This window comes from Oncorhynchus gorbuscha, linkage group LG08, assembly GCF_021184085.1.
Source record: "Oncorhynchus gorbuscha isolate QuinsamMale2020 ecotype Even-year linkage group LG08, OgorEven_v1.0, whole genome shotgun sequence".
Taxonomy (NCBI): Eukaryota; Metazoa; Chordata; class Actinopteri; order Salmoniformes; family Salmonidae; genus Oncorhynchus; species Oncorhynchus gorbuscha.
In genome coordinates, this window is record NC_060180.1 from 20,385,754 (window position 1) to 20,413,375 (window position 27,622).

Consider the following 27,622-nt stretch of genomic DNA (forward strand, 5'->3'; position numbering starts at 1 on the left):
TGTTGTTCATAAAAACACATCATTTTTATTATGTTAATGAGACAAAGCAGGCTACACCAGGAAAAAAGGCTTGTTTTATAACAACTGCACTCTTACATACATTTTTACAGTCATGGACTCCCTTTTTATAACACCACACAAATCTATATATTCAATGGCTTTTTTAGACTTTTCTTTAAAAAGGTTCTGATTTTGGATATTATTTCTTCTGTTTGAGACTACGTTGTGCTAGCTCCTCTCTCCTTTCTGTTCTGACCTTTGACACCTGATCTTCTGAGGTGATTGGAATTTATGACAAAATTACAATTCCTAAAGGAGGTACTCATAGTACATCAACCTAGGGTCTGCTCTTCAAGAACATGCTTTTCTCATCTCCAAAGTACTACGTTTCATGGATAGTTTTGTCACATACAAAACAAAAAAAGTCCATTATATACATCCTCATATTGGAACCACAGGTCATTTTCCCGTGATGGTGGCAAGCGTCACAATGATTTCATGTTTGGCCAAGATGTTGACCACCAGTGCAGTAGAAGCATCCAGGTTTTCTTCATTTTAAATTCACTCGAGTCATGCAGTCCCAAAAAAATTATATTGGATTCATCTTAGAAATCCTTTTTGACAGTTGGTCGGTTCAGCGACAAAGTCTCAGTGTATTTGAGAGAGTTCTTTGAAGCGTGGTGGTCCATCAGGGGATTTTCTTCTAACTGTTAAAGCTTATTCCTGTTGTGTAGCATCAGTTAGACAAACAGCGTCTTGTTAACTAGTCCATGGTGATGACGATGTGTGCAGTTAACTCTGATTCACTGATGGAGCATAGCAGGGACCGGGAGGAGGAGAGGGAGAGGGGGCAGTGGGTCTGAGAGGTTGGGGGGGGGTACAGGGCAGGCTGGGTGGGAGTGAGTACATGTCTTCATACCGGCCGGTCCACTGCATACTGGCAAGGGCTTAGGTTGGAGACTGTGTTTTGCACGGCTGGGTAGGCAAAGTTGGCGTGCTGCTTGGCCTTCAGTCGGAGGCTGGCCAGGCTGGAGTTGCAGGTGTCTCTGTACATGTACGGACTTGCGGTGGAGGCATAAGGGCAGGTGGCGGCGGTGACCGCCACCGAGTTCAGCGTGGAGCTATTGAGGTTGCCCAGGTTGCCCAGGTTGGTGAGGCCCGAGCCGGGCACCCCCGGCCACCGCCGAGGGCACCATGGAGGAGGCCATGTTCATGGAGGGGATAGAGCTGGGGGAGGAGAACATGGGCTGGGAGGACAAGGGGCTTACATTCATGGAGTTGAAGAAGGGGAAGCTCTTGGCTGACAGTGGACTGCTGGCCAGACTCTTGGTGGCCCAGTTGTTGTATGAGTAGCCAGAGTACATGTCATCATAGGGCTGCATTAGTCCATTGAACTGGGCACCGAAGCCGTTTTTACACAGCTCAGCCTGTTGGTTCCTCTCCCTCTTCCTCCATTTGGCACGGCGGTTCTTAAACCATACCTGAGGGAGAAGGACAGAAAAGGGAAAAAAGGAAAATAGATATGGGCTTTTCTTTTCAGCCTAATCTGAGGTGGTAGAAATTGTTCTGAAACACAATAACATTTTGGTTTGCAATGGCTGACACTATGATTTCTTTCAAATAGTTTAGGCAAGATTCAGTATACTGTAGCTGCAGACTTTTTAAAAGAAAGAATCATCTGGGAAACTAAGTTGAAGTGTATAATCAAACAGTCATATTAGCCATGGTTTATTAAAACAAATTATTCACTTATTTGAATTATGAGCTCCCAGTGAAAGAAATGTCAAGCTGGAGCGGTCTTCACATTTTGTAATTTTAAGGTCCTATTTTTGGAGGGTATAAAACGGATTAAAGTTTTAATGGCAAATCTAAAATGAAGGTACTTAATTCAGTTCCCAATTGGGGAAATATGAATTTGTCCCTGAGCGTTCATTTTGTGGTTGAACTTTCTCTTTATTCTCATAAAGACTTCAAAACTAATTGAGAAGCAAAATACCTTTATTATAAGAATCCAATACAAAAATGATATAAACGGACTGTGTAAAGTTAAAAATCTAATTGTATTAATCAAAATAATATTATTCACATTATAGTTATTCTAATAAAAATTATTAAAAAGCTACCAACACTTCTGTGGCTAACTCATCTCCCTCCCTTCCTCATCGAATACTGCTGTGCCAGGCATACAGTATCTAATCCAAACCCTTAGTCTGTGTCTGCCAGCCGGGAGAACAGGCATCTGCTGTGATAGTAATAGAATGCTCTGGACTATTGAATGTGTGGGCACAGTGTATATAGCAGTGAGTCTTCCATGGCACCCATTGACAGTAGGGGAGGTTCCGCTGTGGAGGAAGATTTCTCTCTCCTTTAAGCATGACTCTGGGGAAATGTTGTTTAGGTGTTCATGGAAACATCTGAAAGTCAAATGGTTGGATGGGGGGGGGTTGTGGCAAACCTTACCTCACTTCCCTAAAACTGTCAAATGACTGACATGATCAGACACTCGCTGTAACCTAAGTACCCATGTTCATTGCTTACGACTCTGCTAAAATCTATTTATCAGAATTCGGACAAGCTCTGACATATTTCACATTATACATTTCATTTTATAATACTGTGTTGGTTTAATTTAGTCTGAGCTGTATTGATATTATTAGAATCCAGTCTCCTTGGACTCAGGACTCTCTGTACTGTAAATATACATGTGCAGTAGCAATTAGAGTTTTATTAAGCACATTGTATGCATCTATGTACTGTACATACATATTTGTAGGCAAGGAAGTAGCCCGCATGGATATAGAGGGAGAGCAAGTGGTTTGTTATTCAAACATTTATTACAAACGCATTCTGTGTTAAATACAATAAATCAAGATGACAGGAGAAGTATTCTGTATATGCAGGGGGAATCTGTGTCCATGTGGGATTAGCAGGGAACAAGTGGGGTCCTGCTAGACATTAGGACGTGTGTGGTCTGTTGTTCTTTCAAAATAACAACCAAGACTGTGTGCTATGTGACCTTTAATCTAGCCAACATGAATTTGATCCATTACTAGGCAGGAAGGCAACGATTGTATTGTCATCCATCAAAATGTGAGCCCACCTGCTCCATACTGGTGGTGACCAAACCTCTGGGCTTGAGGGAACATTTCAGGGTCAGGAGCAGATCGACACACTTCTGACCTTTGTGACATGTGAAGCCTAGTTTTAGGTTGTTGAAGTCAAATTGCAAAATATTTAAATCTCTGCTTAGTTAGGTAAATTTGTCATCTTTTAGATATGTACCCTCAGGTGCCTTTTACCTTTCGAATTATGTTGAAATTATATGTTGAGTCCCACAAATGTATTGTTGAATAACACCTAAACCCTAAGGAAAGTGGGTTTGGATTATTTCACTGGCTCAGTAGTGATTCTGTAGGGACTCACCCTAACTCGTGCCTCTGTGAGGTTGGTCCACACGGCAATCTCCTCCCGTGTGCTCATGTCGGGGTAGCGGTTCCTCTGAAAGGTGGCCTCCAGCTCCTGAAGCTGCTGGCTGGTGAAGTGGGTCCTCTGCCTGCGCTGCTTCTTCTTCAGAGAGCCGTCCTCTGCATTCGACTCGTCTGTCTGGTTCTGGTGGGACTTCTCTGTGTCTGGGAGGCAATAACATGGATCAGTAGTTATAATCAGAACAAAATGTGGGCCCAATACATAGCAAATCCTCATTTTGTATCGCATCCTAACTATCTACATTTGTTTACAATACTTCCAGACTTGCTCAAACATGTTTTTGACAAATTGCATATTTCAATTCCCATCCAATATCAAGTATTTTGCACAAAAGCAGCAATCATCTCTCCAGAGTGAGGTGTCTTCCCATTAAAAGGTTATCACACTTTCCACTGTCCTCTTTTATTTTAAATGAATTAATATAATGGACATTTTATCCCCTGCTATTTGAAAAATAATGTGTTGACATATTTTCAAATAATATGGGAATTGTTTACAGTTTACACCTACTGTATTAGATTTGTGCAGTTCTGTTTGGAATATTTCAAGATTCATTGACTGTATGTATTCTCATCTCAGAGTTGTCAAAAACAGATCAATAATTTAAATTGGCCCTGAAACCCATCTGGCACTAACACCAGAACCAAACAGACATGTTTTGTCTGCCCCTGATCCTTTCTCTCTTCATCTGAGTTCCGCAATTTGAGGACCCCACAGAAAGAGTGAAATTAGTTGGCTAACTAATCCCAGGGATCAGGCTTTTGTTACCGGGCAGGTTTCGGACTGTTTGGCAAGGGTTTATCTCTCTGAGAGCAGTAAGAAATAATCAGCAGGGTTTAAAAGACTCTGCAGCGCCACTGGCAAAACCAATAGGACCAGACTTTTGCTGCTATCTACCAGTAAACGGACACTGGTTAAGCCATCACTTAGGCCAAAAACCATTTTCCATCCCATGTCACAATCCAGGAGAAAGGGCATATAGTATATATATGCCTTCTACTATACATTTGTACACCACCATCAATATTAGCCCGTGTGTGTAGTGTAGCCAATTGATGTTTCTAAACTGGGTGGTTCGAGCCCTGAATGCTGATTGGCTGACAGCCGTGGTATATCAGACCGTATACCACAGGTATGACAAAACATGTATTTTTACTTATAGAATGTATGTGTGTGTGTGTTTGTCAAATATACCCTGCAGATTTTGGGACAGCAACTTATTGGGTCAGACTGCTAGTCAATCAGCCAGCCAATAAACAAACCAACCAACTAACAGTCAGTCCTTCTTAATGCCCACCACCACTTGCACAACTGATGAGATGTTTGAGAATGTCTGAAGCCTTGTGGATTTATCAATGCCAAGCACACTGCCAGACACAGTTGTTTGTCAATTCAATCTGAATTTAAAAGCGTAATCCCTTGGGCAGGCGAAAAATCACCAATGTAGCAGCATACTGTGTTATGCAAATGCATGCACACATGCTTTGAAATGCATGCATACATACCCACAAATGCTTGTGTATGACATATATTATAGGCTATTGCCTCTCTAGGGTTTGCATTATGCACTAAGGCCCCAGCAATCTGAGGCATATTCTAATCACTAGGAGTGTCCTTGAGAATTGAGAGGCTTTGTTTTGACTAACTATACATTTGTGGAAGAAATTTTAAAATTCCCAGCTACGTAATCAAAAATTGTCTGAATAAAATATGCCTATTGTAACCAAGCCTCTAGATCTATACTGTACAGTTACAGTATGTGTTTGTCATTTATAGAAGTTTAACTCATTTTGAAACTTCAGATGTCAGTGAGTGTGCTAATGCCCATGTGCCATTTGTCATTTAATAAGGCCTAATTTAATAAAAATCACCAATATGTATTACATTTCTGCATTTAATGGATACACAGGTTAGGGTTCTCATAATATGTATCCAGAAGGATATACATGGTTATTTGTTCAGTGCAAGCCTATATCTTTTTTATAAACTGGATTCCCATGACGGTGGACACCTGGATCTCAACTCTGAAATATTAAGGTGCCTTCAGAAAGAATTCACACCCCTTGACCTTTTTCCACATTTTGTTGTGTTACAAAATGGGGTTTGAATGGATTTAATTGTCATTTTTTGTCAACAACCTTCACAAAATACTCTGTAAAGTAAAAGTGGAAGAACAATTCTAACATTTGGAAAACATAAATGAAAAATGTAACCCTAATATATCTTGATTAGATAAGTATTCAACCTCCTGAGTCAATACATGTTAGTATCACCTTTGGCAGATATTAGAGCTTTGAGTCTTTCTGGGTAAATTTCTAAGAGCTTTCCACACCTGGATTGTGCAACATTTGCCCATTATTACTTTTCAAAATTATTCAAGCTCTGTCAAATTAGTTGTTGATCATTGCTAGCCATTTTCAAGTCTTGACATAGACTTTCAAGCTGATTTAAGTCCAATCTGTAACTAGGTCACTCAGAAACATTCAATGTTGTCTTGATAAGCAATTCCAGTGTATATTTGGCCTTGTGTTTTACGTTTTTGTCCTGCTGAAAGATGAATTTGTCTCTTAGTGTCTGTTGGAAAGCAGACTGAACCAGGTTTTCTTCTAGGACTTTGCCTGTTCTTAGCTCTATTCCATTTATTTTTATCAACAACAAAAAACTCCCAAGTCCTTCCTGATGAAAAGCATACCCATAACATGATGCAGCCACCACTATTCTTGAAAATATGGAGAGAGGTATTTAGTGATGTGTTGTGTTGGATTTGCCCCAAACATAACACTTTGTATTCAGGACAAAAAGTGAATTGCTTTGCCAAATTGTCATTATTACTTTATTGCCTTGTTGCAAACATGATGGATGTTTAGAAGTGTTTTATTCTGTACAGGCATTCTTATTTTCACTCTGTCAGTTAGGTTTTTAATTTTAATTTCTTATTTAACCTTTATTTTACTAGGCAAGTCCGTTAAGAACAAATTCTTATTTACAGCCGACTCCGACCAAACCCTAACCGGGACGACGCTGGGCCAATTGTGCATCGCCCAATGGGACTCCCAATCACGGCAAGACCCTGGAATCAATCCAGGGTCTGTAGTGATGCCTCTAGCACTGAGATGCCGTGCCTTAGACCGCTGCACCACTCGGGAGCCTATAGGTTAGCATTTTGGAGTAACTCCAATGTTGTTGAGCCATCCTCAGTTCTCTCTTATCACAGCCATTCAACTCTAACTGTTTTAAAGTCACCATTGGCCTCATGGTGAAATCCCTGAGCGGTTTCCTTCCTCTGCAGCAACTGATTTAAGAAGGACGCCTGTATCTTTGTAATGACTGGGTGTATTTATACACCATCAAAAGTGTAATAAATATCTTCACCATACTCAAAGGGATATTCAACATCTGATGTTTTTTTATTTCTACCCATTTACCAATAGGTGCCCTTCTTTTCGTGACATTGGAAAACCTCCCTGGCCTTTGTGGTTGAATATGTGTTTGAAATTCACTGCTCAACTGAGGGATCTTACAGATAATTGTATGTCTCGAGTACAGAGATGAGGTAGTCATTAAAAAATCACGTTAAACACTATTATTGCACACAGTCTATACAACTTATGTGACTTGTTAAGCACATTTTTACTCCTTGCCATAACAAAGGGGTTGAATACTTATTGACTCAAGACGTTTAAGCTTTTCGTATTTTATTAATTTGTAAATATTTCTCAAAACATAATTCCACTTTGACATTAAGGGGTATTGTGTTTAGATCAGTGACTCAAAAATGTCATTTAATCCGTTTTAAAATCAGGATGTAACACAACAACAAAAAACTGTCAAGGGATGTGAATACTTTCTGAAGATACTATAATATTATACAGGTGAGGCCCAGGTGTCCACCGTCATGGGGATCTAGTTTACTTTAAAAAATATAGGCCTACACTGTACAAATAACCATGTATATCCTTCTGGCTACATATTGAGAACCCGAACCCTAACCTGAAATGGACATTGAAAAACAAACTCATTGTTCAATTTTATTAACTAAGCCAATATCACAAGAAAGAACAATGAATGGTTTATTTGTCAATATCTAATTTCAACTAGATACAACTTTTCTAGAATGAATATTCCATAGTCAGTGAACAATACAAGTAAGGTACTGTACATTCGACATATTGCCTCTTGATATTTGGCCCCCACACACCTCGTTATCTTGATGGTTTTAGTGCGTAATCCGTGGTTCATTTACAGTATATGCGGGTTCTCCTAAATCCCTGCACTCACTCAGGACCGTCCATTTCGGAGTAAGTTTACATTAGTCACACTAATGGAGTCTGTTGCAGACCCTGGATCCACAGAGATTTCATCTATTAGACCGCACGGGTATCACAAATATTAGCTTTTTCTCTCTGTCAAATGCCTAATTTGTTATAAATTGGCATGCAGGCGGTTGAAATGCAGAGGCAGATATTTAGCTTTCAAGCCTGGGCAATCGTAGTTGCTCGAGATATTATTTTATGTCTAGGCCTATGGCATTCGGCTATATTCCGTTCATCACGCACAGATATGTTTTAGCTTGTTTTTTAGGTTTCAATGGAGAGTTATTAATAGACCTACAGCATATCGGCGTTTAAAGACACGCACACGACAAAATACCAAAAAGCTCCGCCAAAGCGTAAGGGGTCCATGCCAAATGTTTACAATAGCTTCCATTAAAGTCTATAGTCGCTGCAGTTAATAACTCTTTATAAAAGCCAAACGAGAAGAATAAACTTGCAACTTGGGTTCATTAAAGAAAATAACAATTATTACATTTTGAATCATAGGAATATGCGCTATAGGTCTACAAAATAATTGCAAGCCAATTAATATTATGGTTGAATTGATATCCACACAATCACGTACATTAAAGGCGACAATGAATAGCCTAATAGCTATTGCAAGCTAGAAATTCGTCCTGATATTATTATTATTATAGCCTATTAGGACATTATAATTCCCATTATTATTATCAAATTATTCGATTGGTTTAGACCCACAGGCTTTAACATATATGCCTATTCTTCATCCAATGTCAGTCTGAGGACTATTTATCGGTCAAACACTCCTGTGGACAAAGCATTTGCAAGGTAAACGTGGAAACTGACCGCTGTTGTCTTGGCCTTTGCATCCCTGATCATGTTGAGGCGTTCCAGAGTCTGAAAGCGATAGCGCTGGGCTACGGGCTTCACTGTCTGTCAGAAGGTTAAAATCCATAACCTCGGCCGCCAGGCTCTGCAAAAGGAAGGCAATACATTTCAATATTAGTCAATATGGCAAAATAATACAAGTATCCTCATAAGTTTAGACCTCCAACCGAATTGGCATGACAAATAAATAACAACAATAGAAAACAACATCGGAAAGATCAACTAATGACAACAATAATTATGTTAATAATCATTTAATAATAAGCCTGGATATGTAATATAAGAAATAGCAGTTCTGACATTTCCATATCAACACAAATTAACGAGTGAATCTGCTGTCTATGAATTTCACAATTCTCTTAACTTTTTAAAATGTGACAAACTGTTAGTGCTAATGATAGGCTATAGGCCTATTGAGCAGGCTTTATGATATTGTCATATTTTGATAACATTCAGGTTGCTGATTGACTTTATTTCTATTTTGTTTTATTTATTTAACCTTTATTTATCGAATTAAGGACATGAAACGGTCCATCTGTGACATAACTATTTGATTAAATGTAGGCCTGTATTCCGTGGTAATTACTACGAATGTGTTCTGTTAGTTCTATTTTTGTTCCTTTGCAGTTATGTAGTTAAAATATATGGTGACCGTTCAGACCTAAATAGCAACCTCGTGAGGGAGACTGATACGTAATAGAGCCTAAAATAACAGGTCGTTTATTTATACAAGCGCAGTTAACACCTTGAAGATATGGGGACACAATCACTCCCTCAAAGCTTCATGAGATTTATGATGTCGTGGCTGGGTTTAACGACGGGGTAGGTTCCAATCCACTTAGCCGCCTCTCAACTCGTTTATGGGCACTCCCAAAATGGGAGCTACACCTAACGTGCATGGTTCATACCAAATAAAATAAAATGTTCAAAACAAATTGTATTTGTGAAATGGGCCGAATACAACATTTGAATACTTTACCGTGAAATGCTTACTTATTTCCCAACAATGCAGAATGAAAAAGTAAGAAAAATTAACAAAAGAAAAAAAGAAATAGTAAGACAATACAATTACAATAATGAGGCAATATATGTATAACCAATACAGGTGCCTAGTCAATGTGCAGGGGTATGAGGTAGATGAGGTAATTGAGGTAGCTGAGGTAATTGAGATAGTATGTACATGTAGGTAGGGATAAAAGAGTCTAGGCAATAAGGTAGATAATAAACAGAGTAGCAGCAGCATATGTGAAGGGTGTGTGTGTGTGACATCAATATATATGTGTGTGTGGGCATATGTAGTGTGTGTGTGTGTGTGTTGTTGTGTCAGTGTGTGTGTGTGTGTGTGTGTGTGTGTGTGTGTGTGTGTGTGTGTGTGTGTGTGTGTGTGTGTGTGTGTGTGTGTGTGTGTGTGTGTGTGTGTGTGTGTGTGTGTGTGTGTGTGTGTGTGTGTGTGTGTGTGTGTGTGTGTATGTTGGAGTGACAGTGTAGTACAGTATGTGTGAGTGAGTAGAGTCCAATGAGTGTGCACAGGGGTAAATGCAAATAGTCTAGGTAGCCATTTGATTAACTGCTGATCTGTTTTACGGCTTGGTATTAGAAGCTGTTCAGGAGCCTTTTGGTCCCATACTTGGTGCTCCAGTACTGCTTGCCATGTGGTAGCGAGAGAACAGTCTATAACTTGGGAGGGTGGAGTCTTTAACAATTCTTAGGGCCTTCCTCTGACACCGCCTGGTATAGAGGTCCTGTATGGCAGGGAGATCGGCCCGAGTGATGAACTGGACTCACTACCCTCTGTTTCGCCTTGCGGTCAGATTCCAGGCATTTGCCATTCCAAGAAGTGATGCAGCCAGTCAAGAAACTCTCAATGGTGCAGTTGTAGAACTTTCTGAGGATCTGAGGGCCCATGCCAAATCTTTTCAGCGCATCGATTTGAGTGTGTCAAGAACTGCAACGCTGCTGGGTTTTTCATACTCAACCGTTTCCCATGTGTATCAAGAATGGTCCACCACCCAAAGAACATACAGCCAACTTGATCAATTGTGGGAAGCATTGGAGTCAACATTTGCCAGCATCCATGTGGAACACTTGACACCTTGTAGAGTCCATGCCCTGGCAATTTGAGGCTATTCTAAGGGCAAAAGGGGGTGCAACTTAATATTATGAAGGTATTCCTAATTATTTGTACACTCAGTGTATATATATATACAGTGCCTTGCGAAAGTATTCGGCCCCCTTGAACTTTGCGACCTTTGGCCACATTTCAGGCTTCAAACATAAAGATATAAAACTGTATTTTTTTGTGAGGAATCAACAACAAGTGGGACACACTCATGAAGTAGAACGACATTTAATGGATATTTCAAACTTTTTTAACAAATCAAAAAATGAAAAATTGGGCGTGCAAAATTATTCAGCCCCTTTACTTTCAGTGCAGCAAACTCTCTCCAGAAGTTCAGTGAGGATCTCTGAATGATCCAATGTTGACCTAAATGACTAATGATGATAAATACAATCCACCTGTGTGTAATCAAGTCTCCGTATAAATGCACCTGCACTGTGATAGTCTCAGAGGTCCGTTAAAAGCGCAGAGAGCATCATGAAGAACAAGGAACACACCAGGCAGGTCCGAGATACTGTTGTGAAGAAGTTTAAAGCCGGATTTGGATACAAAAAGATTTCCCAAGCTTTAAACATCCCAAGGAGCACTGTGCAAGCGATAATATTGAAATGGATGGAGTATCAGATCACTGCAAATCTACCAAGACCTGGCCGTCCCTCTAAACTTTCTGCTCATACAAGGAGAAGACTGATCAGAGAGATGCAGATGCATCACTCTGGATGAACTGCAGAGATCTACAGCTGAGGTGGGAGACTCTGTCCATAGAACAACAATCAGTCGTATATTGCACAAATCTGGCCTTTATGGAAGAGTGGCAAGAAGAAAGCCATTTCTTAAAGATATCCATAAAAAGTGTCATTTAAAGTTTGCCACAAGCCCCCTGGGAGACACACCAAACATGTTGAAGAAGGTGCTCTGGTCAGATGAAACCAAAATTGAACTTTTTGGCAACAATGCAAAACGTTATGTTTGGCGTAAAAGCAACACAGCTCATCACCCTGAACACACCATCCCCACTGTCAAACATGGTGGTGGCAGCATCATGGTTTGGGCCTGCTTTTCTTCAGCAGGGACAGGGAAGATGGTTCAAATTGATGGGAAGATGGATGGAGCCAAATACAGGACCATTCTGGAAGAAAACCTGATGGAGTCTGCAAAAGACCTGAGACTGGGACGGAGATTTGCCTTCCAACAAGACAATGATCCAAAACATAAAGCAAAATCTACAATGGAATGGTTCAAAAATAAACATATCCAGATGTTAGAATGGCCAAGTAAAAGTCCAGACCTGAATCCAATCGAGAATCTGTGGAAAGAACTGAAAACTGCTGTTCACAAATGCTCTCCATCCAACCTCACTGAGCTCGAGCTGTTTTGTAAGGAGGAATGGGGGAAAAATTCAGTCTCTCGATGTGCAAAACTGATAGAGACATACCCCAAGCGACTTACAGCTGTAATCGCAGCAAAAGGTGGCGCTACAAAGTATCAACTTAAGGGGGCTGAATAATTTTGCACGCCCAATTTTTCAGTTTTTGATTTGTTAAAAAGGTTTGAAATATCCAATAAATGTCGTTCCACTTCATGATTGTGTCCCACTTGTTGATTCTTCACAAAAAATACAGTTTTATATCTTTATGTTTGAAGCCTGAAATGTGGGAAAATGTCGCAAAGTTCAAGGGGGCCGAATACTTTCGCAAGGCATTGTATATATATATATATATATATATATATATATATATATATATATATATATAGAGAGAGAGAGAGAGAGAGAGAGAGAGAGAGAGAGAGAGAGAGAGAGAGAGAGAGAGAGAGAGAGAGAGAGAGAGAGAGTATATACAGTTGAAGTCGGAAGTTTACATACCCTTAGGTTGGAGTCATTAAAACTCGTTTTTCAACCACTCCACAAATTTCTTGTTAAGAAACTATAGTTTTTGCAAGTCGGTTAGGATATCTACTTTGTTTATGACACAAGTAATTATTCCAAAATTTGTTTTCAGACAGATTATTTCACTTATAATTAACTGTATCACAATTCCAGTGGGTCAGAAGTTTACATACACGAAGTTGACTGTACCTTTAAACAGCTTGGAAAATTCCAGAAAATTATGTCATGGCTTTAGAACTTTCTGATAGGCTAATTGATGTCATTTGAGTCAGTTGGAGGTGTCGCTCTGGATAAGAGCGTCTGCTAAATGACTTAAATGTAAAATGTAAAATGTAATGTATTTCAAGGCCTACCTTCAAACTCAGCAGCTCTTTGCTTGACATCATGGGAAAATCAAAAGAAATCAGCCAAGACCTCCGAAAAAATATTGTAGACCTCCACAAGTCTGGTTCATCCTTGGGAGCAATTTCCAAATGTCTGAAGGTACCACGTTCATCTGTGCAAACAATAGTATGCAACTATAAACACCATGGGTCCACGCAGCCGGCATACCGCTCAGAAAGGAGACGCGTTCTGTCTCCTAGAGATGAACGTACTTTGGTACAAAAAGTGCAAATCAATCCCAGAATATCGACATAACCTGAAAGGCAACTCAGCAAGGAAGAAGACACTGCTCCAAAACCACCATAAAAAAGCCAGACTACGGTTTGCAACTGCACATGAGGACAAAGATCAGGTCTGATGAAACAAAAATAGAACTGTTTGGCCATAATGACAGTCGTTATGCTTGGAGGAACAAGGGGGAGGCTTGCAAACCAAAGAACACCATCTCAACCATGAAGAACGGAGGTGGCAGCATCATGTTGTGGGGGTGCTTTGCTGCAGGAGGGACTGGTGCACTTCACAAAATAGATGGCATCATGAGGATGGAAAATTATGTGGATATATTGAAGCAACATCTCAAGACATCAGTCAGGAAGTTTAAGCTTGGTCGCAAATGGGTCTTCCAAATGGACAATGACCCCAAGCATACTTCCAAAGTTGTGGCAAAATGGCTTATGGACAACAAAGTCAAGGTATTGGAGAGGCCCTTGCAAAGCCTTGACCTCAATCTCATTGAAAATTTGTTGGCAGAACTGAAAAAGCGTGCGCAAGCAAGGCCTACAATCCTGACTCAGTTACAGTTAGGAGGAATGGGCCAAAATTCACCCAAAATATTGTGGGAAGCTTGTGGAAGGCTACCAGAAACGTTTGACCCAAGTTAAACAATTTAAAGGCAATGCTACCAAATACGAATTGAGTGTATATAAACTTCGCACCCACTGGGAATGTGATGAAAGAAATAAAAGCTGGAATAAATCATTCTCTCTACTATTATTCTGATATTTCACATTCTTAAAATAAAGTGGTGATCCTAACTGACCCAAGACAGGGAATTTTACTAGGATTAAAATGTCAGGAATTGTGATAAACTGAGTTTTTCAGTAGTCAGACCCTTAACTCATTACATTGTTGAAGCACCTTTGGCAGCAGTTACAGCCTTGAATCTTCTAGGGTATGATGCTGCAAGCTTGGCACACCTGTATTTGGGGAGTTTCTCCCATTCCTCCAGACGTGACGCTTGGCACTCAGGCCAAATAGCTCAATCTTGGTTTCATCAGACCAGAGAATCTTGTTTCTCATGGTCTGAGTGTCCTTTAGGTGACTTTTGGCAAACTCCAAGCGGGCTCTCATGTGCCTTTTACTGGAGAGGGGCTTCTGTCTAGCCACTCTACCATAAAGACCTGATTGGTGCAGTGATGCAGAGATGGTTGTCCTTCTGGAAGGTTCTCTCAACTCCACAAAGGAACTCTGGAGCTCTGTCAGAGTGACTGTCTGGTTCTTGGTCACCTCCCTGACCAAGGTCCTTCTCCCCCGATTGCTCAATTTGGCATATTTCAAGAATTATGAAGACCACTGTGTTCTTGGAGACCTTCAATGCTGCAGACATTTTTTGGTACCCTTCTCCAGATCTGTGCCTTGACACAATCTTGTCTCAGAGCTCTATGGACAATTCCTTATACCTCATGGCTTGGTTTTTGCTCTGACATGCACTTTCAACTGTGGGACCTTAAATATACAGGAGTGTGCCTTTCCAAATCATGTCCAATCAATTGAATTTACCACAGATGGACTCCAATCAATTTGTAGAAACATGTCCAGAATGACCAATAGAAACAGGATGCACCTGAGCTCAATTGAGTCTAATAGCAAATGGTCTAAATAGTTATGTAAATGCCTAAAAAAATGTTTTATCTTGTTCATTATGGGGTATTGGGTGTAGATTGATGAGTAAAACTATCTATTTAATCCATTTTAGAATAAGGATGTAAAGTAACAAAATGTGGAAAAAAGTATGTGGACACCTGTTCGTCGAACATCTCATTCCAAAATCATGGGAATTCATATGGAGTTGGTCCCCCCTTTGCAGCTAGAACAGCCTCCATTCTTCTGGGAAGGCTATCCATGTTAGAACATTGCTTATGTGACTTGCTTCCCATCAGTGCATTGGTGAGGTCGGGCACTGATGTTGGGCGATTAGGCCTGGCTCGCAGTCTGTTTTCCAATTCATTCCAAAGTTGTTCAATGAGGTTGAGGTCATGGCTCTGTGCAGTCCAGCCAAGCTCTTCCAGACCGATCTCAACAAACCATTTGTGTATGGACCTTGCTTTGGGTACAGGGGAATTGTCATACTGAAACAGGAAAGGGGCTTTCTCAAACTGCTGCCACAAAGTTGGACGCACAGAATTGTCTAGAATGTAATTGAATTCTGTAGTGTTAACATTTTCCTTCACTGGAACTAAGGGGCCTAGCCTGAACAATGAAAAACAGCCCCAGACCATTATTCCTTCTCCACCAAACTTTACAGTTGGCACTAGGCTTTCGGGCAGGTAGCGTTCTCCTGGCATTCGACGAACCCAGATTCGTCTGTCGGACTGCCAGATAGTGAAGCATGATTCATCACTCCAGAGAAGGTGTTTCCACTGCTCCAGAGTCTAATGGAGGCTAACTTTACAGCACTCCAGTCGACGCTTGGCATTGTGTATGGTGATCTTAGGCTTGTGTGTGGCAGCTCGGCCACGAAAACCCATTTTATGAAGCTCCCAACAAACAGTTATTGTGCAGACGTTGCTTCAAGAGGCAGTTTGGAACTTGGTAGTGAGTGTTGCAACCGAGGAGAGGCGATTTTTATGCTCTACGCGCTTCAGCACTCGGTGGTCCCGTTCTGTAAGCTTGTGTGGCCTACCACTTCGTCCTAGACATTTCCACTTCACAATAACAGCACTTTCTGTTGACTGGGGCAGCTCTAGCAGGGCAGAAATTTGACGAAATGACTAGTTGAAAAGGTGGCATCCTATTACAGTGCCAAGTTGAAAGTCACTGAGCTCTTCAGTAAGGCCATTCTACTGCCAATGTTTGTCTACGGAGATTGCATGGCTGTGTGCTCAATTTTACGTGGTTGATATAGCCAAATTTGAAGGGTTGTCCACATTGTAGAATACTATGAAATAATAAATATGGAATCATGTAGTAACCAGAAAAGTGTTAAACAAATCAAAATATATTTTATGTTTGAGATTCTTCAAAGTAGCCACCCTTTGCGTTAATGACAGCTTTGCACACTCTTGGCAGTCTCTCAACCAAATTCATGACCTAGTCACATGCAATGCATTTAAATTAATAGGTGTGCCTTGTTAAAAGTTCATTTGTGGTATTTCTTTCCTTAATGCATTTGAGCCAATCAGTTGTATTGTGACAAGGTAGGGTGGTATAAGATAGCCCTATTTGGTAAAAGACCAAGTCCATATTGTGACAAGAACAGCTTAAATAAGCAAAGAGAAATGACATTCCATCATTACTTTAAGACATGAAGGTCAGTCAATCCGGTCATGAGGACCGCCACTGGAAAGGAAGACCCAGAGTTACCTCTGCTACAGAGGATACGTTCATTAGAGTTATCTGCACCTCAGACTCTGTAAATGCTTCACAGAGTTCAAGTAACAGACAACTCAACATCAGCTGTTCAGAGGAGACTGCGTAAATCAGGCCTTCATTGCTGCAGAGAAACCACTACTAAAGGACACCAATAAGAAGAGGAGACTTGCTTGGGCCAAGAAACACGAGCAATGGACATTAGACTGGTGGAAATTTGTCATTTGGTCTGATGAGTCCAAATGTGTGATTTTTGGTTCCAACCGCCGTGTCTTTGCAGAGAAGGTGAACAGATGATCTCCGCATGTGTGGTTCCCACCGTGAAGCATGGAGGAGGTGGTGTGATGGTGTGGGGGTGCTTTGCTGGTGACACTGTCTGGGATGTATTTTTCAATTCAAGGCACACTTAACCAGTATGGCTACCACAGTATTCTGCAGCGATACGCCATCCCATCTGGTTTGTGCTTAGTTGGACTATCATTTGTTTTTCAACAGGACAATGACCCAACACAGCTCCAGGCTGTGTAAGGGCTATTTGACCAAGAAGGAGAGTGATGGAGTGCTGCATCAGATGACCTGGCCTCCACAATCACCAGACCTCAACCCAATTGAGATGGTTTGGGATGAGTTGGATCGCAGAGTGAAGGAAAAGCAGCCAACAAGTGGTCAGCATATGTGGGAACTCCTTCAAGAGTGTTGGAAAAGCATTACAGGTGAAGCTGATTGAGCCAACGCCAAGAGTGTACAAATCTTTCATCAAGGAAAAGGTTGGTTACTATGAAGGATCCCAACAACAACAACAAAAAAGAGATTACTACATGATTCCATATGTGTTATTTCATAGTTTTGATGTCTTCACTGTTATTCTACAATGTAGAAAATAGTAAAAATAAAGAAATATCCTTGAATGAGTAGTTGTGTCCAAACTTTTGACTGGTACTGTATATATATATATATATATATATATATATATATATATATATATATATATATATATATATATACAATGGGGCAAAAAAGTATTTAGTCAGCCACCAATTGTGCAAGTTCTCCCACGTAAAAAGATGAGAGAGGCCTGTAATTTTCATCATAGGTACACTTCAACTATGACAGACAAAATGAGAAAAAAAATCCAGAAAATCACATTGTAGGATTTTTATGAATTTATTTGCAAATTATGGTGGAAAATAAGTATTTGGTTACCTACAAACAAGCAAGATTTCTGGCTCTCACAGACCTGTAACTTCTTCTTTAAGAGGCTCCTCTGCCCTCCACTCGTTACCTGTATTAATGGCTCCTGTTTGAACTTGTTATCAGTATAAAAGACACCTGTCCACAACCTCAAACAGTCACACTCCAAACTCCACTATGGCCAACACCAAAGAGCTGTCAAAGAACACCAGAAACAGAATTGTAGACCTGCACCAGGCTGGGAAGACTGGATCTGCAATAGGTAAGCAGGTTGGTTTGAAGAAATCAACTGTGGGAGCAATTATTAGGAAATGGAAGACATACAAGACCACTGATAATCTCCCTCGATCTGGGGCTCCACGCAAGATCTCACCCCGTGGGGTCAAAATGATCACAAGAACGGTGAGCAAAAATCCCAGAACCACACGGGGGGACCTAGTGAATGACCTGCAGAAAGCTGGGACCAAAGTAACAAAGCCTACCATCAGTAACACACTACGCCGCCAGGGACTCAAATCCTGCAGTGCCAGATGTGTCCCCCTGCTTAAGCCAGTACATGTCCAGGCCCGTCTGAAGTTTGCTAGAGAGCATTTGGATGATCCAGAAGAAGATTGGGAGAATGTCATATGGTCAGATGAAACCAAAATATAACTTTTTGGTAAAAACTCAACTCGTTGTGTTTGGAGGACAAAGAATGCTGAGTTGCATCCAAAGAACACCATACCTACTGTGAAGCACGGGGGTGGAAACATCATGCTTTGGGGATGTTTTTCTGCAAAGGTACCAGGACGACTGATCCGTGTAAAGGAAAGAATGAATGGGGCCATGTATCGTGAGATTTTGAGTGAAAACCTCCTTCCATCAGCAAGGGCATTGAAGATGAAACGTGGCTGGGTCTTTCAGCATGACAATGATCCCAAACACATCACCCGGGCGACGAAGGAGTGGCTTCGTAAGAAGCATTTCAAGGTCCTGGAGTGGCCTAGCCAGTCTCCAGATCTCAACCCCATAGAAAATCTTTGGAGGGAGTTGAAAGTCTGTGTTGCCTAGCAACAGCCCCAAAACATCACTGCTCTAGAGGAGATCTGCATGGAGTAATGGGCCAAAATACCAGCAACAGTATGTGAAAACCTTGTGAAGACTTACAGAAAACGTTTGACCTCTGTCATTGCCAACAAAGGGTATATAACAAAGTATTGAGATAAACTTTTGTTATTGACCAAATACTTATTTTCCACAATAATTTGCAAATAAATTCATGAAAAATCCTACAATGTGATTTTCTGGATTTTTTTTCTCATTTTGTCTGTCATAGTTTAAGTGTACCTATGATGAAAATTACAGGCCTCTCTCATCGTTTTAAGTGGGAGAACTTGCACAATTGGTGGCTGACTAAATACTTTTTTTGCCCCACTGTATATATATTCATTATAACAGCTGTATAATTGGTCTTTGCTTGTACCAAAATTATTGAGGTAACACTGCCATAAGTGTCACGCCTTGGTCATTGTATTTTGTGTTTTTGTTTTATGTTTGGGTAGGCCAGGGTGTGACATGGGTTTATATGTTGTATTCGTATTGGGGTTTGTATTATTTGGGATCGCGGCTGATTAGGGGTGTTGTTAGGCTTGGCTGCCTGAGGCGATTTTCAATTAGAGTCAGGTGCTTATCGTTGTCTTTGATTTGGAACCGTAATTAGGCAGCCTGAGTTCGCTTTGTATTTCGTGGGTGTTTGTTCCTGTCTCTGTGTTGTAGTCACCAGATAGGCTGTAATTAGTTTCACGTTCCGTTCTGTTGTTTTTGTATTTAGTTTCAGTTATTTCATGTACCGCGATACTTTCATTAAAGTCATGAGTAACCTACACCTGCATTTCGGTCCGACTCTCTTCATTCAACAGACGAACGCCGTTACAGAAACATCCACCTCTCACGGACCGAGCAGCGTGTAAACTGGCAATGACGTAGACAGCTGGAGCAGAAAAAGGAGGACGAATTATTCGGAGAATGGACATGGGAAGACGTGTTGGATGGTAAAGGTTGTTACACTTGGGAGGAGATATTGGCCGGAAGAGATCGCCTCCCATGGGAACAGGTGGAGGCACTAAGGAGAGCAGAGGCAGCCGGAGATAGGAGCCGACGATACGAGGGAACATGGTTGGTAAGGAAACCTGAAAAGCAGCCCAAAAAAATTATTGGGGGGGGCTAGAAGGGAGAATAGTTATGCCAGGTAGGAGACCTGCGCAAACTCCCTGTGCTCACCGTTGGGCTAGAGAGACCGGGCAGGCACCGTGTTATGCTATGGAGCGCACGGTGTTTCCAGTGCGGGTGCAGAGCCAGGTGCGGCACATACCAGCCCTTCCTATTGGCCGGGCTAGAGTGGGCATCGAGCCAGGTAAGCTTGGGCAGGCTCGGTGCTCAAGAGCTCCAGTGCGCCTGCACGGTCCGGTCTATCCAGAGCCACCTCCACACACCAGTCCTCCGGTAGCAGCTCCCCGCACCAGGCTTCCTGTGCGTGTCCTCGATCCAGTACCACCAGTTCCAGCACCACGCACCAGGCCTCCGGTGCGCCTCGCCTGTTCAGCGCAGCCAGCGCTTTTCTCCTCTCCTGCGCTGTTGGAGTCTCCCGCCTGTTTAGCGCAGCCAGAGCCTTTCTCCTCTCCTGCGCTGTCGGAGTCTCCCGTCTGCCCAGCGCCGCCAGTGCTCCCAGTCTGCCCAGCGCCGCCAGTGCTCCCAGTCTGCCCAGCACCGCCAGTACCGCCAGTCTGCCCAGCGCCGCCAGTGCCGCCAGTCAGCCCAGCGCCGCCAGACAACCAGTCTCTTCCAGATCTGCCAGACAACCAGTCTCTTCCAGATCTGCCAGACAACCTGACTCTTCCAGTTCCGCCAGCCAGCCAGGATTTACCGGAGCCTACTACCTGCCTGAGCTTCCTCTCAGTACCGGGCTTCCCCTCAGTACCGGGCTTCCCCTCAGTACCGAGCTGCCCCTCTGTCCCGGGCTGCCCCTCTGTCCCGGGCTGCCCCTCTGTCCCGGGCTGCCCCTCTGTCCCGAGATGCCCCTCTGTCCCGAGATGCCCCTGTCCCGAGATGCCCCTCTGTCCCGAGATGCCCCTCTGTCCTGAGATGCCCCTCTGTCCCGAGATGCCCCTCTGTCCCGAGCTGCCCCTCTGTCCCGAGCTGCCCCTCTGTCACGAGCTGCTCCTCAGTTATGTGGGGATCTGGGTGAGGACTATTAGGCCATGGTCGGCGGAGAAGGTGGATTATCCCAGGATGTGAAGGGGAGGAAATAGGACATTTATGGAGTGGGGTCCACGTCCCGAGCCAGAACCGCCACCATGGACAGACGCCCACCCGGAACCTCCCTATGCTCTTGAGGTGCGTCCGGGAGTCCGCACCTTAGGGGGGGGGGGGTTCTGTCACGCCTTGGTCATTGTATTTTGTGTTTTTGTTATATGTTTGGGTAGGCCAGGGTGTGACATAAGTTTATATGTTGTATTCGTATTGGGGTTTGTATTATTTGGGATCGCGGCTGATTAGGGGTGTTGTTAGGCTTGGCTGCCTGATGCGATTCTCAATTAGAGTCAGGTGCTTATCGTTGTCTCTGATTGGGAACCGTATTTAGGCAGCCTGAGTTCGCTTTGTATTTCATGGGTGTTTGTTCCTGTCTCTGTGCTGTAGTCACCAGATAGGCTGTAATTAGTTTCACGTTCCGTTCTGTTGTTTTTGTATTTAGTTTCAGTTATTTCATGTACCGCGATACTTTCATTAAAGTCATGAGTAACCTACACGCTGCATTTCGGTCCGACTCTCTTCATTCAACAGACAAACGCCGTTACAATAAGTGCCATAAGGGACTGTGTGAGTGTATGTGTTTAAATCAAAATGTTCATGCAAATCTCTGTCACTCTATAAGCCCCTCTGTGGCTGTGGACCCTTTCACTCCTCTGGTGTGTCTCTGTGAACTATGATGCGAACGAGTCACATGGTGGCCCATAGTGGCATAACATTGAATCTCACTCACTTGAGCTGAATACTTACTGGGGAGACTTGCTATTATATGTAGTACACATTTCCCAGTCATTTTCATTCAAGTACTCTACTGGTTAGGGGCTCTGATCTGATCAACCAACTTGCTGACCATCATCATTTGCGGACTAACTTGATGGAGAGCTCGTTGTCAGTTTGAAAGGTAAACTCAATAAGTCCTCAAACTGAGCCACCACATCAAGCAAACACTGGCTGTACTTCCGTTTCCCCTTCTTTTAATTTCTTCAGAACATTCCTGACAGCCCTCTGCTCAGCGATGTGAATGCCTCTGCCCTTGACATCTCAGGAGAAGGCCTACATGATGAAACCTCATCTCCACGCAGATAGGCCGAACAAACCTATTTGTATTCCACTTCAAAAGTTTAAAGAACTGCACGGATAAAACTAAGTGTTTTATGATATGTCGTGTTGGTCGAGACTTTAAGATTGGAATTCACCGTGACAGAAAAAGAAAGTGAGTCCAACAAAAAATATACACTTACAATCCCTTCTGTTCAAGCATGTTTAAAGTTGCCATGAATCATGATTTTTGAAGTTAGAAATGACAATCAAATTATTTTCAAAATACAAAATATAAAATATAAATATAAAATATCAAATATAAAACTTGATGTTGTTTGGTACAAGTAGACATACATACTTATGCCAATGCAGTTATCTCCTCAATTTGTCAGAATCTTTATTCCCATGTGTATTATACTCAAACTATTACACCATCACCCTTAGACTCCCACATGACATCCATGACTTATAAATGTAACACTGCAGGAAAGCGTTTGAAGAGTAATGACCAGGTAAGCCCATATCCAATCACATTGAGGGAAACTGGGAGACACAGGAGGCAGTGTTGTGATCATGTCCGTATTGCTCGAATACAGGTTAGAATGATGCATGTGAAAAGTGCTGTGCAAAAGCTGATAAATAGATGTTTATCCTTCACAAAGTATAAAGCATTTAGGAATATATCATTCTGTGGTGTTAGTATCTTTCCCAGTGGCGTTGTTCAGCCCCTGAAGGAGAGAAGGGAGATGGAGGATAAGGTCAATTCTCACAGAGAGATTGCTTTCCAAAATGTACTGCTTCTGTGTTGAGGCTAGCTATATTGCTAATGAGGTTCTGATATGGTTTTGTGGGCTAAAGTTGACATGCAGGTCTAATGGTATTTCAGTTGATTGTACTTTACAACAAGTCTAAAATGATATAAAAGTTTATGCTGAAATCAATACAATTACTTGTCGAAGGTAAGTAATCAAATATATTTCTTGCTTTTGATTCTCTATTGTGTAAGCTTGTTGAAATTAAATCTAAAGTTGTTGAAGTCAAAAGTCAATATGTGCCTAATAGGACATATCTGTTTCGTCTACAATAAAGTCCTAAACTGAAAAATAACCCAGTCTGATTGCAAAGCAACCCATAGCAAAACTCAGAGAATAGTGGTCTGACAGAGAGCAACAGGTGCTGTCCTTTGCTTTGTGTGTAGGGCTATGCCACCAGAGAATAACAGTATTTTGGTCAGAAATATGAATATGACACAGTCAGACACATATCCACTTTGACAGTGATGTGTGGGACCGTGTCAAAGCAGTGCTGAGAGAGGCTGGGATGTTTGGCAGGGAGTGCGGTAACTCTCACCCGTCATTTTGCCTAGAACAAGGTGTCAGTGTCCCCTTCAGAGCCGCGACATTATTATATTTCATATTCCAAATCAAGTCCCTTCCCTAGAATTAGATAAGGCCAACAACCCATCATGGGTCTAACAAGGACACATTGATAAAATGGACCCTATGCTTTTATGAATTTCAGGAGACACGGAATGGAATGTCCCGAGTTCACCCCAGATTTGCAATAATGTTGTGTTATTTAGTGCATGTGCATTCATATTATAAAGGTTATCAATAGTCATAACAAAATAACTATAGGTGCAATGTCCTATATGTTTACAGGGTATGTTATGATGATGACTTAATTAATTACCAATTCATTTCGTTCATTGTTATCTGCTGATATTTGACAACATCCGTCACAATATCAATCAATTGCTTCCCCTAACATCTCTGAAAATGTAACATTTTCCCCATGGTGGCCCCTTTCATTTATCATAGAAATGTGCATAAATGTGTAGGCCTACAGTTGAGAATGTATCCTTTCCTAAAAGTTCAATCAGAGATGCCTGGTTATGTTGTCAAAAGGCATGCACTCTATTTCAATCCATGAATGACTCATAATTAAGGCATATTGTATATAACCAATTGTTCACCCCATTGAAATAAGTGAAGTCAATCTAGTCACTAAATGTGTAAAATGGTAATAATGCATGTATTATAATAGGAATAATTACTACAAATCATGATACTATTCATAGTCAGATTATATATATTTTTTCTTTCTTGTTCAATAGTCTACAAAAAGGCCTACTTATGTTGATATAGCTGTTGGCTATCCCAGATACTTGATCGTAACCTGACATGCTGAAATGTTACAGGCAAATTGTTTGTCTGACAAACATAACCCATAGCGATTGACTGTGTAACCTTGGTAGTTCAACAACTTGATTAGAATTACTGTGATGTTTTCTAAGGACTTGCTCTCGTGCTCGTGCGCCATGCATTGTTAAATTGGGAGCAGTGTACCACCACTCTCACCATCCACATTCAAACTCTGTGTCCCTCTGTTTTCTGTCTCCACAATGCGCGGTAAGAGCATAACACATTGCTGTAAGCACAAATGGAAGTGCACGTTCACTCATATGAACTGAATGAAGTTGAACTCGTGTTCAACTCTTCTGCGCAAATCAACATAAGTAGGAGTTGATGCGAGATGGGGTCTCTAGTTTGCACAAGCAGAGCGCTTTGCATAAGCAGTAGCCTATACGAAATCGGTCTCATTAAAATATACATCTGATAATAAAAAAAATGGAAGCAGAAATCCTCTCATTTTTCAGGAGATTGCTGGTTCCATCTGTTGTTACGGCAGAGGCAGACTGCTTACATTTCCACGGACTTGTGCATTAGCCTTGGAATTATTCATAAACGCGTTGAGAATTAATTCCTTGGATTAAGACTTGATTAAGATGTGTGTCACTTTGCTGTCTGAGAACATATTAAGGGCCTTCTCGAGGAGGCGGCAGATGGAATTTCGGCCCAATGTTTGTAGATGTTAATTTCTCCCCTCCTAACATTCATTTGCATATTACTGGGAGTGGCAAAGCCTGAACTCGCATTTCTCAATTTCCCAAGTTATTTTCGGAGCAATTCATTCGATGTTATCATGTCCATTTTATTATTATTATCATTATTAGGCTATTAAATGTTGTATTTATCAGAATATTTTAAACATGCGCATATATGTTTTATTACAGGGTATTTGCCACTGAAATTACTGAGCTGGTAGGCCATGTGAATAACTTTATAGCTTTGTCTGGACGTTCAGATTCACAATAAATTGTTCAATTAATAAACAGAAAGCAATCTGAAATAGGAGCAATTAAAATATCAATTGTCCTATATCTACATTTTGAGTGAAATGTATAATGCTAAATCTAGAGGTAGCTTACAAGTAGTCTACTATACAGGGACAATTCGACAATATCAACATTTAATAATGGGCCTATAAGAAATAACTGTTAGGCTAATTGTCATAGATTGATGGCTGAGGCTCATAGCATGATCACATTTTACATTATCAAAATTATAATGACCAAGAATCATAGGTTATTTGGAAGACAATGTTGCTCCCTAAATTATAGGCCTATCCCTTGTCTCATTTTAATTCGACATTATCCCATGATTTGACGTTGAATTAACAGAATAGGCTACGCCAAAATGTTTCGTTCCAACAACTCAGTGGTTTTAATTTCAAAACCGTGTGATTCCTTAGCCTAATACAAATATATGTTTTATAATACACAAATGATCACATCTAATATTATCTTGATCTTTAACTTTACATGTGATGTGGAACACGTGTCAGACTGAAAACTACAAAATAACATGCAATAAAAAAAATGGCATGGCCTAAATAATCGATTCTTAATAAGTTATAATGGTTTGCCATTTGACCTCTTAAAATCGAAAAAATTGATTGACACTTGTTGTTCAACGTTGTAGGATACTACTGAAATTATTTTTTTCTTATTCCCACAGAAGAAATATTAAAAAGCCAATTTATATACCACTTTTAAAATACCCCTGTATAGGCCTACCATACAGAATAGGCCAAGCTGTGTAAGACACGTTGCAATCAAATCAATTAAATCAATTATGATTGTCATTTACATTTCTGCATGACATATATCTAAAGAATTGTTCAATTAGTGTAAACATATTAGGCTATAGTTTTAGAATGAAGTAGTATAGTTGAATTCGTAATAGCCTATATCCTTTTAAGGCCTATGTTTTCCATGACGAAAAATGCCACAAATATGGACCCAGCAAAGGATTGTTAGCCTATATGAAACAATAGCAATGATTTATACTTAAATATATGCTTGAAAACAAACCATGTTCAGGGATGATTGAACGCACGCATGTTTGTATGGAGAGAGTTCCGAGGTTTAGACGCGAGAGGGTGGAGGGGGCGCAGCTCTGCCTTTCTTTCTGAGGTCTCTTGTCGCTCGGGAGCACCTGCCACCTATCAATTTCGGGTAGATCCCCAAAAATGTTTGACCTCTGAAATAGTCTCACAGAGAGCGCCCCCCATGCAAGACAAAATCATACTAGTTGCATTTCGAAAGAGTTTAGAATTTGGACATACAATGGGAAAAACGTGTTAGCATGTATATCAATTCTGATATATTAAATGCTTGTAAACAAATATATTTATTTAGCTTTAGAAAGATGGAAACAGACTTATTTTTCAACTGAATTAAAGCAAATGTAGGTTTCACAAGAGGAGCATATGCAAGGTTAAAAAACCTTTAGCCGTTTACCTACTAAGAAATTAATCAAGGCCAATATTAGAGATAATTTTAGATACATTGTGGTCTACACTTTCAGTGTTATTGTCAAGGTATACAGGCTAGGCCTAATAGATGTATGTTTCATTCAGATAAGGTTTTGCATTATGGCTATGGTTATAGTAACAGAGTGCACTCTTATATGGAACCTAATTCTGAGTTTGTAGGGCCAGATGTGACACATCATCATCATCATTAATAATGAAGTAAACTTTTAACATGAGTCTATTTATTTTACCCTGGTGAATAAAAGTTTAACCACGCAGTTACCTAAATCATGTTAACGGACTTACCGAGTATCCTAAACATTTGGTCAATAACTTTCGAGTTATATGCTGGTAAAGTTTGAGTATGTGAGGTGGCAGTTTCAGACTAGCAACACTACTACAACAGTGTATAGGCTACGTTATTGATTGATAGTTCAAACAAGGGCAATCTACTCATTTGCTTGCCTACTGCACATGCTGTCATAACACACACAACCACGACATTTGGAGTTGTACTGGGAGACTATCCTACTTGCACTTACATGAAATCCCGGTCTGGTTAAATTAATCCCCCGAAAAGGCAAGCTTGGTGTGGGTTAATGGTTGTCCGAATGAGATGTTGCTGACATGAAGAAAGTTCCTCTGTTTGTAAAGTAAAAAATCGTCAGTTTCCCTCTTTCAATGCTGTCAGACATGAAGGCAGTCGAAGAGTGAAGGCTTGATCCCCATACAGCGGGGGACTGACTTTATGCTAAATATCTTGTGCGACAGGTCCACTACAGAAAGGACTGCCCACTT

General features: G+C 41.1%; 1 protein-coding gene across 1 annotated transcript; it reads right to left on the reverse strand.

Annotated features, from left to right (window-relative positions):
- On the reverse strand, positions 1-27,622 carry LOC124041309 (pituitary homeobox 3-like). The gene is given in 5 exon segments (XM_046358754.1): positions 1-1,174; positions 1,176-1,481; positions 3,424-3,629; positions 8,628-8,754; positions 27,367-27,622. Coding segments are annotated over 4 exon segments (882 nt in total). The 5' UTR covers positions 8,737-8,754; positions 27,367-27,622; the 3' UTR covers positions 1-913.